This window comes from Plectropomus leopardus, chromosome 22 (assembly GCF_026936395.1).
Source record: "Plectropomus leopardus strain MGB_pleo_1.0 chromosome 22, ASM2693639v1, whole genome shotgun sequence".
Lineage (NCBI taxonomy): Eukaryota > Metazoa > Chordata > Actinopteri > Perciformes > Serranidae > Plectropomus > Plectropomus leopardus.
Window position 1 is genome coordinate 1,518,990 of NC_142197.1, and position 16,133 is coordinate 1,535,122.

The following is a 16,133-nucleotide window of genomic DNA, read 5'->3' on the forward strand; positions in this document are numbered from 1 at the left end:
GTTTTAACGTGATAAAAAATAGAAATATCGTTCAGCTTTATTATATGCTTTCAACAATGGAGTGTGAACATGCCAGGTTTTTATTATACATTTCACCAGCGGCCAAATATGTTTTAATATTGGTATCTTCCAAAAATATAAAAGTATTATTATTATTATATAGAACTCGACAAAAAAATTAAAAAATGTGCAAAAAGAGGACAAAAATCCACAGGCATATTCGACAGACCTTCACTCAACTTAAGGGAAAATACAAACAATACCAAAAAGGATAATAAATAAATTAAATAGAAAATAATAATAGCTTGAATTTATATAGCGCCTGTCACGGGACCCAAGGACGCTTTAAATGACACAACAACAAAAACAAGCTGACATAATTTAGAAAAAAAACACAAAAATGACACGGAAAAAATAGCAAAAAAAGAATAGATAAATACATTTAGATAATAATAATAATAATAATAATAATAATACTTTTCCCTCAATGTTATTCAATACACTCAACATATGGATCATGTAAGTTCCACATTTACATCACAAAGTTGTCTAAAATATATTTAAAATGTAAAAACAATGTTAAAAATATCTGTATTTAAAATTACATTATTTTAACAAAGAAACCATGGTTCGTGTGTCTCGTGTTGTCCGATTTTTCCGTCGGTCCGTGAAGGCAGCGTTCGTCCATCTTGGCTGAATCCTGCGCCTGCGCAGTCCTGCGTGTCTGACCTTCAGTGCGGTAATCATGTTCGCGAGGACCAGCGCGTTGGTTTTCTCCCCACAATGGTAAAACTGCAAAAATACCCTAAAAACTGTCCGTAACTGTGTGTTTTTAGCGTTTGTACTTCATTATTGGTGTGTTCTGAAGAAGCGAGCGGCTCGTAGTTTGTCGTAAACGCAGTTATTGAGCGCAAGGACGCGCTAACGTGGAGGCCGCGGCTAATGAATGACACCGGCGTTAGGCTAACGCTAGCTAACACGACAGCTAACACGACAGCTAACACGACAGCTAACATGACAGCTAACATGCTACGACTTTGTGCGAAGAGCTCGTGAACAGAGTAGTCTTTGCACAAATAAATGATTATTTTTCTCTCCACTGTCAAACGCGCATATCAATCGTATCGATGTGTTTAGCGCGTGCTAACAGCCGACGCTTACTTCTGCAGCTGCTGCTAAGCTAACCGATGCTAGCTCAGTCGCAGCGCAGCGAGCAGATAAATTAATAATCAAGTTGCTATAAAACTCTTCACTAACGACACTAAAATGCACTGTTAATGTATATTTTGTCAATAAAGCTGCTATATTTGTGTGATGCCAGCAGTTAAAGCTCTCGTGCGCTGTCTCTGTTCACAGTGGGCAGGTCAGGAACATGGCTACCCTGAAGGACAGTGAGTACTTTTGTGATTTATTCTCATAACATGCAAAGTCAACAGTATATTTACATGTTATACTCTGTAATCTAACCCCAGCTGTACCACAGATGCAACATTTAAACAGCCTCTGCTAAAATCTGGTCACTTATGAGGGAAATATCACTCAACTCTGCAAGTTTAAACGTATTTAGAGGGATTTCGCTGCAGCAAAACATGATTTAATACACTTAACATAACAGCTGCAAAGTTTTGCATGCATGCTGCGTCATGTTAGTTTGTAACCAAAAAGCTCTTGAGAGCCAGGGACTGTTTGGCACATTTTTTTCATTAATTTTTTCAGAATTTTGTCTGTTTTCATGCATTCATTTTTGAAAAGATTGTGTATTTGAGTGTAATCAGTGAATTTGCAGCTCAGCTCCTACAATAAGTCTAAAATACACTGTGGAAACTAAATAGTTACATTCAGACTCTAAAGGTCAATTTGTCGTTTTGACTACTTTCCACCTGATGAGGTCATTTTGACCATATTTGGCATATGGAGGAAATACATTATTCTAACAAAAATTCTGTGATTTAAAAATAAAAAAAACTACTTAGTGTGTTGTATATTGAAAATAAATTTTTTTTTGTGTGTGTATTTTTAAGCGTTGAAATTCTTAAAACTAATTAGTATTTGATATTTATGTTTAGGACTCGTTAATTAAAAACATAATTTTATGAAAGTAGAAAAATAATATCAATGTATAAAATTTCATAAAGCTTGATTTTGAAAAGCGCATTTTGTGCGCAGAGCGATACGAGTGTGTGTATCATTAAAGCGAGCCTGAAGGGTTAAAAGTAGATCATGTCCACTGTGGTCTATTTTAGTTGAAGGTTGTTTTTGCCGGCAACGGGAGAACACGTCGTTCTGCAGGATTTTTTTTCAGTTATGCATTGTCATCGCCTCAATTTTTAACGATTAATTTTTGTTGCTTCCGCCCTTCTTAGGATATGAGGAGAATATGTGATGACAATAAATACTGCAATACCGATATTACTTGAACTAATATTAAAGTGTACCCAGTTCTGCTTTTTTACTGCTTTTTATTGCTAAAATACAACAAGTAGCTTGTTTGCTTTCAAAAGATGATAGAAAATTATTTTACAAAATTATTCAACTGAACATTGAACTAAACACAGAAGGTGAAAAAGTGCTATTTTCTAAATCCAGTTTTGTACAGTTTCTCTCTTTCAATATTGTGCAATATTTCAGTCGACCGAGTTGACATTATGACGATGATTAAAAGAAACTGTGTTTAGCCCTTTAACCTTCCTGTTGTGGTGTGGGTCAAATTGACTCCTTTCAAAATTTAAAAATACAGGAAAAATATTATTAATAGTGAAACATGAAAGCACAAACACTCACAAACAAAATGTTCTCTTCTTGTTGTTAAAGTTTCCTTAACAATTGTAAACATTGTTAAAATATGTAGTTTTAAGATGTAAATTTAAATGTCAATTTGACACCTAACAGCTAACCTACAGTGTACAGGAAAAAAATGAATTCTCATCAGTAAACCATGATTTGTAAGAGCTGAAAAACATGATTATATTGATAATAAGATTTAAATTAATTGAGCTTAAGATAATGTTTATGCAGAAAATATAATCTTCTTTCAGATGTTTAAACGTGCAGAGTCCATCTGATCCGGGAAAGATCACGTTCATGCCATCCAAGTTGATGTAAAATCCAAAATGCCGTCAGTCTGAATAACATCTTCTCTTCTCTGCAGTCACCATTCGGTTGAAGTCCATCAAAAACATCCAGAAAATCACCAAGTCCATGAAAATGGTGGCCGCTGCCAAGTACGCTCGTGCTGAAAAGAGCCTGAAGCCAGCCAGAGTCTACGGCACGAGCGCTCTGGGTGAGTTCACCTCTCCTCCGTCACTTCCTGTCGATGATTTAAATTTTGTAACGATCGGACTAAGTTTCCTCTCTGCTCTCAGCTCTGTACGAGAAGGCCGACATCAAGGCGCCCGAGGCCGGCAAGCATCTGATCGTGGGCGTGACCTCCGACCGTGGACTCTGTGGTGCCATCCACTCCGGTGTGGCCAAGGCCATCAAGAGCGAGATCGCCAACCTGACCGGCGCCGGCAAGGAGGTGATGGTGATCAACGTGGGAGACAAGCTGAGAGGCCTGCTGCACAGGTACCAACGTTAACTACGCAGCCTCCTAAATTTCATCTTAATAACATCAATGAAAAACACGAGTCAGGTCCAGCGTTTGTCTCTGATTATTAACCCTTTGAAACTTGATTTCTCTCAAAAACATGAAGAGAAGACAACAAGCAAATAAACAAGTCATAGCTCAAAAGTCAGTGAAAAATTAATTTAAAAACATCTACAAGAAAATTACCTGAAAATAAGCCAAAGAATATAAAATAAATTAAAAAATAAAAAAACAAACAAAAAAATACATTTTTTTGTATTATATTTTTTTCTCTAACATAATTTTAGACAACAAATGATTGTAATTATAAATATAGTTTTTTGGACATTTTTCCCTATTTTAAAAAATCTTTTCTGGTAATCCCCCACCCCACCTTTCCTTAATTCAAAGCATCTGAACGCAGCACAAATAAACTGATGGTCCAGGTTTTAAAGAGTTAATGGCTGAAAGTTACGATGTTTATCTGGAGTCTTGTGTTTCAGCTTTAAGGTGGTCATAATAATTAACCCTTATGAGACGACTCACAAGTATTTAAACCCCTGAGCCCTTGATTTATTATTATTGATTTTTCAAAAACACGGGAAAAAAGGCAATAAGCAACCTGGCAAGAAATGTTCTACAAATTGCAATAAATTATTAGATTTTTTTAAAAAAAAAGAAAATTACCCCAAAAATAGCAAGACATTTGTAAAAAAGTTGAATGATGATTTTGCAACAGGTTTTCATATGCAAATATATTAATTATACATCAATTATACATCATTTACTAGCTTTTTTCTTTTTATTTCCCTAGACATTTTTCCAACTATTGAAAAAAGAATTCTCTAAAGCTAAATTCCTGACAGTTTGTGGACCATTTATTACCAAGTTGCTCATTACCTGTTTTCCTTTTTTTAAAGGAATCACATAAATTTGTTTTGGTTTCAAAGGTTTAACTGTAAATGCGTCTGAAAGCAGCATAAGGAAAGTGATGTTGCTCCAGATTTTAAAGGGTTAATACAGAGTTTTGGAAAAAGAAGAGATGAAATAAAACCTTTTTTATAACACATTTTCACACTCGTTTTAAACTGAATAACTGTGTGATGAAACTGTAATCAGCAGTTTAATTATGTCGGAATAACAAGGGCATTAAAAAATTGCAAACATATTTAAAAGAATTACGTTTGCAGGTGATGATTTTTTCCTGTCGTGATAATACTCTCCGCTCCTCATCAGAACTCACGGAAAACACATCATACTCAACTGTAAGGAGGTCGGCCGTAAGCCCCCCAGCTTCGGTGACGCTTCAATCGTCGCCACCGAGCTGCTCAACTCTGGATATGAATTTGACCAGGGCTCCGTCTTCTTCAACAGATTCAGGTACGAGACTCTTGTTTTTATGTTGTTTTTAATTGTTTGGATTCGTGTTCTTAAAAAGTCTTAAAAGGCATAAATAAGTGTCATAAATCAGCCTTACATATAAAAACTTAAGCTTTTATGATTCTTTTTTGTCTGCTGTTGCATTAAAAAGTCTTAAAAAGAATTAACTAAATAGACGAGGTTTCGTTGTGATGTGTTGAAGGTCGTTCAGCAAAGGTAAATATAACATCGTGATGTGTTCAAATGTAACATAAAAAAAAAGAAAATGTAGGTTTTGTTGAGAAACTTGAATAATCCACTTGTTTGGGTGAGAAGGTTATTTCTCAGGAAAATAAAAAAATGGAATTACAACTTGTTTAAAGTCCTGTCATGAACTTTAAATACATAATTAAATATACAGTCCGACCAATATGGGACTTTAGAGATCGTTTTCGATTTTATAGTAAAAAAATTATAGCAAAAGCACTCAGAAGGCTGTAAACAACTTTTATTTATCAATTAACTTATTTAACATTACACACAAAATAAAGAACGAATGAAAATACTGTATGATCTTTGCTGTCCATTTAAATAAAGAATAAATACATTAAATAAATATCTAAATAATCATCAGTACTGTTCAGTATCAGTCAGTTGCTGAACATTTCTAAACCACCGAGTATCGTTTTCTACATTATATGGTCCGTTAAAAAGTTGGAATTAACACACGCCAAATGCTCCGATATGTCTGCGAGAGGCTCATATTGGCCGATAAAATCGGTGAACCGATATATCATTCGAGCTCTAATTAAAACTACTGATGACGAGATTTTTCAAAGTGAATAACTGTATCCCGTTGATCCTAAAAACAAATCTCTCTCTGAAACAGGTCTGTTATCTCGTACAAGACGGACCAGAAGCCTTTGTTTTCCACAGACACCGTCGCTGGCGCAGGTAGAGTCAGTGCTGTTGTTGTTGTTGTTGTTGTTGTTTTGAAAAGTTAGACGCAGATCGTCGGGAACACACAGATATTTATCGTCTGTGTTCCTCCCCCGCAGAGAGCATGAGCATCTACGACGACATGGATGCCGACGTGCTGAGGAACTACCAGGAGTTCGCTCTGGTCAACATCATCTACTTGGCCCTGAAGGAGTCGTCCTGCTCCGAGCAGAGCGCCAGGATGACCGCCATGGACAGCGCCAGCAAGAACGCCTGTAAGACACGTTTGACTTTAAGAAAAGGACGTGATGATTTGTGGTGATGGTGCACGTAACAAACTGTGAGGTGAAAGTGTCTTTTGAAAACGGTATTTAGAGCAGAGATTTTTTTTTTTTAGCACGTTTCTTGAATTTTAGGACTTTTCTCGGATTTTGGGATTTTATTTCATGATGTTTCTAAGATTTCACAACATATCTAAGATTTTACAATGTTTCTGGGATTTTTGCACATTTCTAAGATTTCAGGTACTCTCTAAGATTGTAGCATGTTTCTGTAATTTTAGGATGATTTTAGGATTGTTGTACATTTCTAGGACTTCAGGATGGTTCTAGGTATTTAGTCAGTCTTGACGATTTGAGGACGTTTCTAGTATTTTAGGACATTTGTAAGATTTTAGGATGTTTTTCAGTATTTAGTCTGTCTTAACGATTTTAGGATGTTTGTAAGATTTTAGCGCGTTTCTATGGTGATAGGACATTTCTGAAGGATGTTTCTATACCACGTTTGTGTAAAGATCCAAACTCCATTTAATTGCACATTTGACGTATCAAAAGTACCAAGGATATTAAAAAACAGATCTCACCTAAAATTATCTGGTCCTCAAGCTTTGTTAAGCACTGGCTAAGGACTTTTTTCCGGTGGTATTGAAAGAGGTAACATTTTCTTTATACTACTGTATAATCAAAATATAATGACAGCCCTGCTTTAATGTCAAAATCATCAGCTTTTACGTCTAATATTTCAGTTTGAAACTGTTTTGTTGATATTTTTACATTCTCACTGACACGTTTTTCTGTGTTCAGCTGAGATGATCGACAAGCTGACGCTCACCTTCAACCGCACCAGGCAGGCCGTCATCACCAAGGAGCTCATCGAGATCATCTCTGGAGCCGCCGCTCTGTAAGTCCTTCACCGTTCTGGTTTTTTTCTTTCTTCTCCGTCTTCCTCCGTTCATTTCCAGATTTCCTTCAGTGACTTTCCCCTTTTATTATTTTCCTCCTTCGCTCCAAAAACTTCTTTCCTGTAGCGACTTCTCGCAAAAGATTTCCTCTCTTCTATTCATGTCTTTGTAAATTCCAAAAGCCACGACATTCACACTGTCGCGTCTAATTTTCCTCTCTGACCTAATCTGCTCCTCCTGGCTCTGCTGAACTCAGGAACTGAGGCTTTGTTTTATCAGGAGGTAACACCGTAGACTGTAACGTTAGGATCCCCTCTCAGCTAGTTTAACACACAGTTTATGTAGAAGTGTATATTAGAAATCCTTTAATAGGATAGTCTAGATTAGGGCTGAACAGTATGAAAAAAATATTTCAAAATCTTGCTGTTTTCTCTTTTTTTTAAACCAATATTGCATTTGCAGTGAAAGATTAAAAAAAATCAAATCATCTGTATCTTCTTTATAAAATAAAAAAATACTACATTAATATAACCCACACAGTGTTGGACACAGTCGACAAACAATCGATATAAATAACATTTAGATGTTAAATTTTATAATGCAACACAACAACATATTGCAGCATCTACATTTAAAATTCTAAAATAATGAAATTAGTTGAACATCTACAGGAAAACTAAACAAAAACATCAGTTTACAAACTCTACTTTTAGTTAAACATTAACATTAAAACACTGAACTGAAACTTAGATATGCTCTCTTCAAAACACACAAACAAAAACACAATCGTAAGCTCTCAGTGCGTCACAAAAACACTGTTGCCTCACTACACACACTGATATAACAGCAAACAGTGCAAAATGCATATGTAATCACAGCTGTTGCCTTTTAAAAACTGCAGTTCATCAGTTTGAATTTGATCAATCGTTCAGCCCTAGTCTAGACATTTTTGAGTATCTGCAGAATGATCCCCCTGTCCTCAGCCAAGTTGAACAGGCTGTTAATGTTTAGTATCCTTACATTTCTTTTCCTTTCTTTCTTTGCAGATAAACGGGCGAGATCTTCGCTTCAATTACCTATAGCCCTTCAAAGTACTTAGACACATGTTGTCAAGAGTCTACGAACATTTGTGCTTCTATTTGTAAGATATATGGAGAAATTAAACCTCTTAAAGAACCTAAAAGCTTTCTGTCTGTGATTTTTGTCACAACTTTATCACTCTTAAAGAAGTCATTCTCAAAAGATGTTACTTAATGTTTTCACCATACTATAGTGTGCGGTGTTCAGCGTTTTTTCGACATGCTTTTGGACATGTCAAAATCATCATCATGATTTAGCATGACAAACAAAGAAAACCGCATAGTATGGTATGGCGAAGGTAAAAAAAAGTCAAATTTTGACATGTTCCAAAAGTGAATGGAAATGACAGATTACAGCTTTTAGAGTCCTGTCATAGCATACAATGTCAAAAAAAGTCATAATTTCGCATGTCGAACTACTGGTCAAAAATCGCATAATGTGTTGAAAACATCAGATATTGACATCCCAAAAATGGCTGAAAGTGACATATTAGAGCTTGTTGAGTCTTGTCATACAATGTTGGCTGTAAACGACAAAGAATACCTTGTAAAGAAGTGTCATAGTATGCAAAGTAGGAAATGAAAGCCAAACACCTCAATGGCCAAGAAGGCAATAGTATAGTATGTCGAAAAAAGTCAAATTTTGACCCCTCCTAAAAATGGCTAAAAATGACATAGAATAGCTCGTAGAGACGCGTTATAGTATACAAAGTGGGAATAAAGGCCAAAAAAGTGCAAAAACCAAAAAATTTAGCACGTCGAAAAAAATGGCCAAGAAGGCAATAGTATAGTATGTCGAAAAAAGTCAAATTTTGACCCCTCCCAAAAATGGCTAAAAATGACATAAAATAGCTCGTAGAGATGCGTTATAGTGTACAAAGTGGGAATAAAGGCCAAAAAAGTGTAAAAACCAAAAAATTTAGCACGTCGAAAAAAATGGCCAAGAAGGCAATAGTATAGTATGTTGAAAAAAAGTCAAATTTTGACCCCTTCTAAAAATGGCTAAAAATGACATAGAATAGCTCGTAGAGACGCGTTATAGTATACAAAGTGGGAATAAAGGCCAAAAAAGTGCAAAAAACCAAAAAATTTAGCACGTCGAAAAAAATGGCCAAGAAGGCAATAGTATAGTATGTCGAAAAAAGTCAAATTTTGACCCCTCCTAAAAATGGCTAAAAATGACATAGAATAGCTCGTAGAGACGCGTTATAGTATACAAAGTGGGAATAAAGGCCAAAAAAGTGCAAAAAACAAAAAATGTAGCATGTCGAAAAAAAAGGGCAAGAAGGCAATAGTATAGTATGTCGAAAAAAGTCAAATTTTGACCCCTCCTAAAAATGGCTAAAAATGACATAGAATAGCTCGTAGAGATGCGTTATAGTATACAAAGTGGGAATAAAGGCCAAAAAGTTTAAAAACCAAAAAATTTAGCACGTCGAAAAAAATGGCCAAGAAGGCAATAGTATAGTATGTCGAAAAAAGTCAAATTTTGATCCCTCCTAAAAATGGCTAAAAATGACATAGAATAGCTCGTAGAGACGCGTTATAGTATACAAAGTGGGAATAAAGGCCAAAAAAGTGCAAAAAACCAAAAAATTTAGCATGTCGAAAAAAATGGCAAGAAGGCAATAGTATAGTATGTCGAAAAAAGTCAAATTTTGACCCCTCCTAAAAATGGCTAAAAATGACATAGAATAGCTCGTAGAGACGCGTTATAGTATACAAAGTGGGAATAAAGGCTAGAAAAGTGCGAAAAACCAAAAAATTTAGCACATTGAAAAAAATGGCCAAGAAGGCAATAGTATAGTATGTCGAAAAAAGTCAAATTTTGACCCTCCTAAAATGGCTAAAAATGACATAGAATAGCTCAGAGAGACGTTATAGTATACAAAGTGGGAATAAAGGCCAAAAAAGTGCGAAAACCAAAAAATTTAGCACGTCAAAAAAATGGCCAAGAAGGTAATAGTATTGTATGTCGAAAAAGTCAAATTTTGACCCTCCTAAAATGGCTAAAATGACATAGAATAGCTCAGAGAGACGCGTTATAGTATACAAAGTGGGAATAAAGGCCAAAAAAGTGCAAAACCAAAAAATTTAGCATGTTGAAAAAATGGCAAGAAGGCAATAGTATAGTATGTCGAAAAAGTCAAATTTTGACCCTCCTAAAATGGCTAAAAATGACATAGAATAGCTCAGAGAGACGTTATAGTATACAAAGTGGGAATAAAGGCCAAAAAAGTGTAAAAACCAAAAAATTTAGCACGTCAAAAAAAATGGCCAAGAAGGCAATAGTATAGTATGTCGAAAAAAGTCAAATTTTGACCCCTCCTAAAAATGGCTAAAAATGACATAGAATAGCTCGTAGAGACGCGTTATAGTATACAAAGTGGGAATAAAGGCCAAAAAGTGTAAAACCAAAAAATTTAGCACGTCGAAAAAAATGGCCAAGAAGGCAATAGTATAGTATGTCGAAAAAAGTCAAATTTTGATCCCTCCTAAAATGGCTAAAATGACATAGAATAGCTCAGAGACGCGTTATAGTATACAAAGTGGGAATAAAGGCCAAAAAGTGCAAAAAAAACAAAAAATTTAGCATGTCGAAAAAAATGGCAAGAAGGCAATAGTATAGTATGTCGAAAAAAGTCAAATTTTGACCCCTCCTAAAAATGGCTAAAAATGACATAAAATAGCTTGTAGAGACGCGTTATAGTATACAAAGTGGGAATAAAGGCCAAAAAAGTGCGAAAAACCAAAAAATTTAGCACGTCGAAAAAAATGGCCAAGAAGGCAATAGTATAGTATGTCGAAAAAAGTCAAATTTTGACCCCTCCTAAAAATGGCTAAAAATGACATAGAATAGCTCGTAGAGACGCGTTATAGTATACAAAGTGGGAATAAAGGCTAGAAAAGTGCGAAAAACCAAAAAATTTAGCACGTTGAAAAAAATGGCCAAGAAGGCAATAGTATAGTATGTCGAAAAAAGTCAAATTTTGACCCCTCCTAAAAATGGCTAAAAATGACATAGAATAGCTCAGAGAGACGCGTTATAGTATACAAAGTGGGAATAAAGGCCAAAAAAGTGCAAAACCAAAAAATTTAGCACGTCGAAAAAAATGGCCAAGAAGGTAATAGTATAGTATGTCGAAAAAAGTCAAATTTTGACCTCCTAAAAATGGCTAAAAATGACATAGAATAGCTCGTAGAGACGCGTTATAGTATACAAAGTGGGAATAAAGGCCAAAAAAGTGCAAAAAACCAAAAAATTTAGCATGTTGAAAAAAATGGCAAGAAGGCAATAGTATAGTATGTCGAAAAAAGTCAAATTTTGACCCCTCCTAAAAATGGCTAAAAATGACATAGAATAGCTCAGAGAGACGCGTTATAGTATACAAAGTGGGAATAAAGGCCAAAAAAGTGCAAAAAACCAAAAAATTTAGCATGTCGAAAAAAATGGCAAGAAGGCAATAGTATAGTATGTCGAAAAAAGTCAAATTTTGACCCCTCCTAAAAATGGCTAAAAATGACATAGAATAGCTCAGAGAGACGCGTTATAGTATACAAAGTGGAAATAAAGGCTAGAAAAGTGCGAAAAACCAAAAATTTAGCATCGTCGAAAAAAATGGCCAAGAAGGCAATAGTATAGTATGTCGAAAAAGTCAAATTTTGACCCTCCTAAAAATGGCTAAAATGACATAGAATAGCTCAGAGAGACGCGTTATAGTATACAAAGAGGGAATAAAGGCCAGAAAAGTGCGAAAAACCAAAAAATTTAGCACGTCGAAAAAATGGCCAAGAAGGCAATAGTATAGTATGTCGAAAAAGTCAAATTTTGACCCTCCTAAAAATGGCTAAAAATGACATAGAATAGCTCAGAGAGACGCGTTATAGTATACAAAGTGGGAATAAAAGCCAAAAAGTGCAAAAAACAAAAATTTAGCATGTCGAAAAAAATGGCCAAGAAGGCAATAGTATAGTATGTCGAAAAAGTCAAATTTTGACCCTCCTAAAAATGGCTAAAAATGACATAGAATAGCTCGTAGAGACGCGTTATAGTATACAAAGTGGGAATAAAGGCCAAAAAAGTGCGAAAAACCAAAAAATTTAGCACGTCGAAAAAAATGGCCAAGAAGGCAATAGTATAGTATGTCGAAAAAAGTCAAATTTTGACCCCTCATAAAATGGCTAAAAATGACATAGAATAGCTCAGAGAGACGCAGCGTTATTGTATACAAAGTGGGAATAAAGGCCAAAAAGTGCAAAACCAAAAAATTTAGCACGTCGAAAAAAATGGCCAAGAAGGCAATAGTATAGTATGTCGAAAAAGTCAAATTTTGACCCTCCTAAAAATGGCTAAAAATGACATAGAATAGCTCAGAGAGACGTTATAGTATACAAAGTGGGAATAAAGGCCAAAAAGTGCAAAAAACAAAAATTTAGCATGTCGAAAAAAAATGGCAAGAAGGCAATAGTATAGTATGTCGAAAAAAGTCAAATTTTGACCCTCCTAAAAATGGCTAAAAATGACATAGAATAGCTCAGAGAGACGCGTTATAGTATACAAAGTGGGAATAAAGGCTAGAAAAGTGCGAAAAACCAAAAAATTTAGCACGTCGAAAAAAATGGCCAAGAAGGCAATAGTATAGTATGTCGAAAAAAGTCAAATTTTGACCCCTCCTAAAAATGGCTAAAAATGACATAGAATAGCTCAGAGAGACGTTATAGTATACAAAGTGGGAATAAAGGCTAGAAAAGTGCGAAAACCAAAAAATTTAGCACGTCGAAAAAATGGCCAAGAAGGCAATAGTATAGTATGTCGAAAAAAGTCAAATTTTGACCCTCCTAAAAATGGCTAAAATGACATAGAATAGCTCAGAGAGACGCGTTATACTATACAAAGTGGGAATAAAAGCCAAAAAAGTGCAAAAAACAAAAAATTTAGCACGTCGAAAAAAATGGCCAAGAAGGCAATAGTATAGTATGTCGAAAAAAGTCAAATTTTGACCCTCCTAAAATGGCTAAAAATGACATAGAATAGCTCAGAGAAATGCGTTATAGTATACAAAGTGGGAATAAAAGCCAAAAAAGTGCAAAAAACAAAAAATTTAGCACGTCGAAAAAAATGGCCAAGAAGGCAATAGTATAGTATGTCGAAAAAAGTCAAATTTTGACCCTCCTAAAAATGGCTAAAAATGACAGAGAATAGCTCGTAGAGACGCGTTATAGTATACAAAGTGGGAATAAAGGCCAAAAAAGTGCAAAAAAACAAAAAATTTAGCATGTCGAAAAAAATGGCAAGAAGGCAATAGTATAGTATGTCGAAAAAAGTCAAATTTTGACCCCTCCTAAAAATGGCTAAAAATGACATAGAATAGCTCGTAGAAATGCGTTATAGTATACAAAGTGGGAATAAAGGCCAAAAAAGTGCGAAAAACCAAAAAATTTAGCACGTCAAAAAAAATGGCCAAGAAGGCAATAGTATAGTATGTCGAAAAAGTCAAATTTTGACCCCTCCTAAAAATGGCTAAAAATGACATAGAATAGCTCGTAGAGACGCGTTATAGTATACAAAGTGGGAATAAAGGCCAAAAAAGTGCAAAAAACAAAAAATTTAGCATGTCGAAAAAAATGGCAAGAAGGCAATAGTATAGTATGTCGAAAAAAGTCAAATTTTGACCCCTCCTAAAAATGGCTAAAATGACATAGAATAGCTCAGAGAGACGCAGCGTTATAATATACAAAGTGGAAATAAAGGCTAGAAAAGTGCGAAAAACCAAAAAATTTAGCACGTCGAAAAAAATGGCCAAGAAGGCAATAGTATAGTATGTCGAAAAAAGTCAAATTTTGACCCTCCTAAAATGGCTAAAATGACATAGAATAGCTCAGAGAGGCCAGCGTTATAGTATACAAAGAGGGAATAAAGGCCAGAAAAGTGCGAAAAACCAAAAAATTTAGCACGTCGAAAAAAATGGCCAAGAAGGCAATAGTATAGTATGTCGAAAAAAGTCAAATTTTGACCCCTCCTAAAAATGGCTAAAAATGACATAGAATAGCTCAGAGAGGCAGCGTTATAGTATACAAAGTGGGAATAAAAGCCAAAAAGTGCAAAAAACAAAAATTTAGCACGTCGAAAAAAATGGCCAAGAAGGCAATAGTATAGTATGTCGAAAAAAGTCAAATTTTGACCCCTCCTAAAAATGGCTAAAAATGACATAGAATAGCTCGTAGAAATGCGTTATAGTATACAAAGTGGGAATAAAGGCCAAAAAAGTGTAAAAACCAAAAAATTTAGCACGTCGAAAAAAATGGCCAAGAAGGCAATAGTATAGTATGTCGAAAAAGTCAAATTTTGACCCTCCTAAAAATGGCTAAAAATGACATAGAATAGCTCAGAGAGACGCTTTATTGTATAAAAATTGGAAATAAAGGCCAAAAAATTGCAAAAACCAAAAAATTTAGCACGTCGAAAAAAATGGCAAGAAGGCAATAGTATAGTATGTCGAAAAAAGTCAAATTTTGACCCCTCCTAAAAATGGCTAAAAATGACATAGAATAGCTCGTAGAGACGCGTTATAGTATACAAAGTGGGAATAAAAGCCAAAAAAGTGCAAAAAACAAAAAATTTAGCACGTCGAAAAAAATGGCCAAGAAGGCAATAGTATAGTATGTCGAAAAAAGTCAAATTTTGACCCCTCCTAAAAATGGCTAAAAATGACATAGAATAGCTCAGAGAAATGCGTTATAGTATACAAAGTGGGAATAAAGGACAAAAAAGTGTGAAAAACCAAAAAATTTAGCACGTCGAAAAAAATGGCCAAGAAGGCAATAGTATAGTATGTCGAAAAAAGTCAAATTTTGACCCCTCCTAAAAATGGCTAAAAATGACATAGAATAGCTCGTAGAGACACGTTATAGAATACAAAGTGGAAATAAAGTCTAAAAAAGTGTGAAAATCCAAAAAATTAGCACGTCGAAAAAAATGGCCAAGAAGGCAATAGTATAGTATGTCGAAAAAGTCAAATTTTGACCCCTCCTAAAAATGGCTAAAAATGACATAGAATAGCTCGTAGAGACGCGTTATAGTATACAAAGTGGGAATAAAGGCCAAAAAAGTGCAAAAAAACAAAAAATTTAGCATGTCGAAAAAAATGGCAAGAAGGCAATAGTATAGTATGTCGAAAAAAGTCAAATTTTGACCCCTCCTAAAAATGGCTAAAATGGCTAAAAATGACATAGAATAGCTCGTAGAGACGCGTTATTGTATACAAAGTGGGAATAAAGGCCAAAAAAGTGCAAAAACCAAAAAATTTAGCACGTCGAAAAAAATGGCAAGAAGGCAATAGTATAGTATGTCGAAAAAAGTCAAATTTTGACCCCTCCTAAAATGGCTAAAAATGACATAGAATAGCTCGTAGAAATGCGTTATAGTATACAAAGTGGGAATAAAGGCCAAAAAAGTGCGAAAAACCAAAAAATTTAGCACGTCGAAAAAAATGGCCAAGAAGGCAATAGTATAGTATGTTGAAAAAAGTCAAATTTTGACCCCTCCTAAAATGGCTAAAATGACATAGAATAGCTCAGAGAGACGCGTTATAGTATACAAAGTGGGAATAAAGGCCAAAAAGTGCAAAAACCAAAAAATTTAGCATGTCGAAAAAAAATGGCAAGAAGGCAATAGTATAGTATGTCGAAAAAGTCAAATTTTGACCCTCCTAAAATGGCAAAAAATGACATAGAATAGCTCGTAGAAATGCGTTATAGTATACAAAGTGGGAATAAAGGCCAAAAAAGTGCGAAAAACCAAAAAATTTAGCACGTCAAAAAAAATGGCCAAGAAGGCAATAGTATAGTATGTCGAAAAAAGTCAAATTTTGACCCCTCCTAAAAATGGCTAAAAATGACATAGAATAGCTCGTAGAGACGCGTTATAGTATACAAAGTGGGAATAAAGGCCAAAAAAGTGCAAAAAAACAAAAAATTTAGCATGTCGAAAAAAATGGCAAGAAGGCAATAG

The 16,133-nt window shown here is 34.9% G+C and overlaps 1 protein-coding gene across 3 annotated transcripts; it reads left to right on the forward strand.

The window, feature by feature from the left end:
* The first annotated feature begins 646 nt into the window (after positions 1 to 646).
* Positions 647 to 8,226, forward strand: atp5f1c (ATP synthase F1 subunit gamma). 3 transcript variants are annotated; one of them, XM_088072859.1, is made up of 10 exons: positions 652 to 786; positions 1,357 to 1,391; positions 3,149 to 3,280; positions 3,363 to 3,564; positions 4,802 to 4,945; positions 5,814 to 5,878; positions 5,983 to 6,138; positions 6,946 to 7,042; positions 7,300 to 7,325; positions 8,090 to 8,226. In XM_088072859.1, the coding sequence occupies exons 1-9, from the start codon at positions 746 to 748 to the stop codon at positions 7,304 to 7,306; spliced, it is 879 nt and encodes a 292-aa protein (XP_087928985.1). In that variant the 5' UTR covers positions 652 to 745; the 3' UTR covers positions 7,307 to 7,325; positions 8,090 to 8,226. The 3 variants fall into 3 exon arrangements, with proteins under 3 accessions (XP_087928988.1, XP_087928985.1, XP_087928986.1); XM_088072860.1 differs by lacking the exon at positions 7,300 to 7,325 and having other exon boundaries at positions 654 to 786; XM_088072862.1 differs by lacking the exons at positions 7,300 to 7,325; positions 8,090 to 8,226 and having other exon boundaries at positions 647 to 786; positions 6,946 to 7,046.
* Positions 8,227 to 16,133: the final 7,907 nt, after the last annotated feature.

Coding starts and splice junctions, on each gene's coding strand:
- atp5f1c (XM_088072859.1), top strand. CDS start 746: ATGTTCGCGAGGACCAGCGCGTTGGTTTTCTCCCCACAATG. Junction 3,565..4,801: donor CTGAGAGGCCTGCTGCACAG/GTACCAACGTTA, acceptor GCTCCTCATCAG/AACTCACGGAAAACACATCA. Junction 6,139..6,945: donor CAGCGCCAGCAAGAACGCCT/GTAAGACACGTT, acceptor TTCTGTGTTCAG/CTGAGATGATCGACAAGCTG.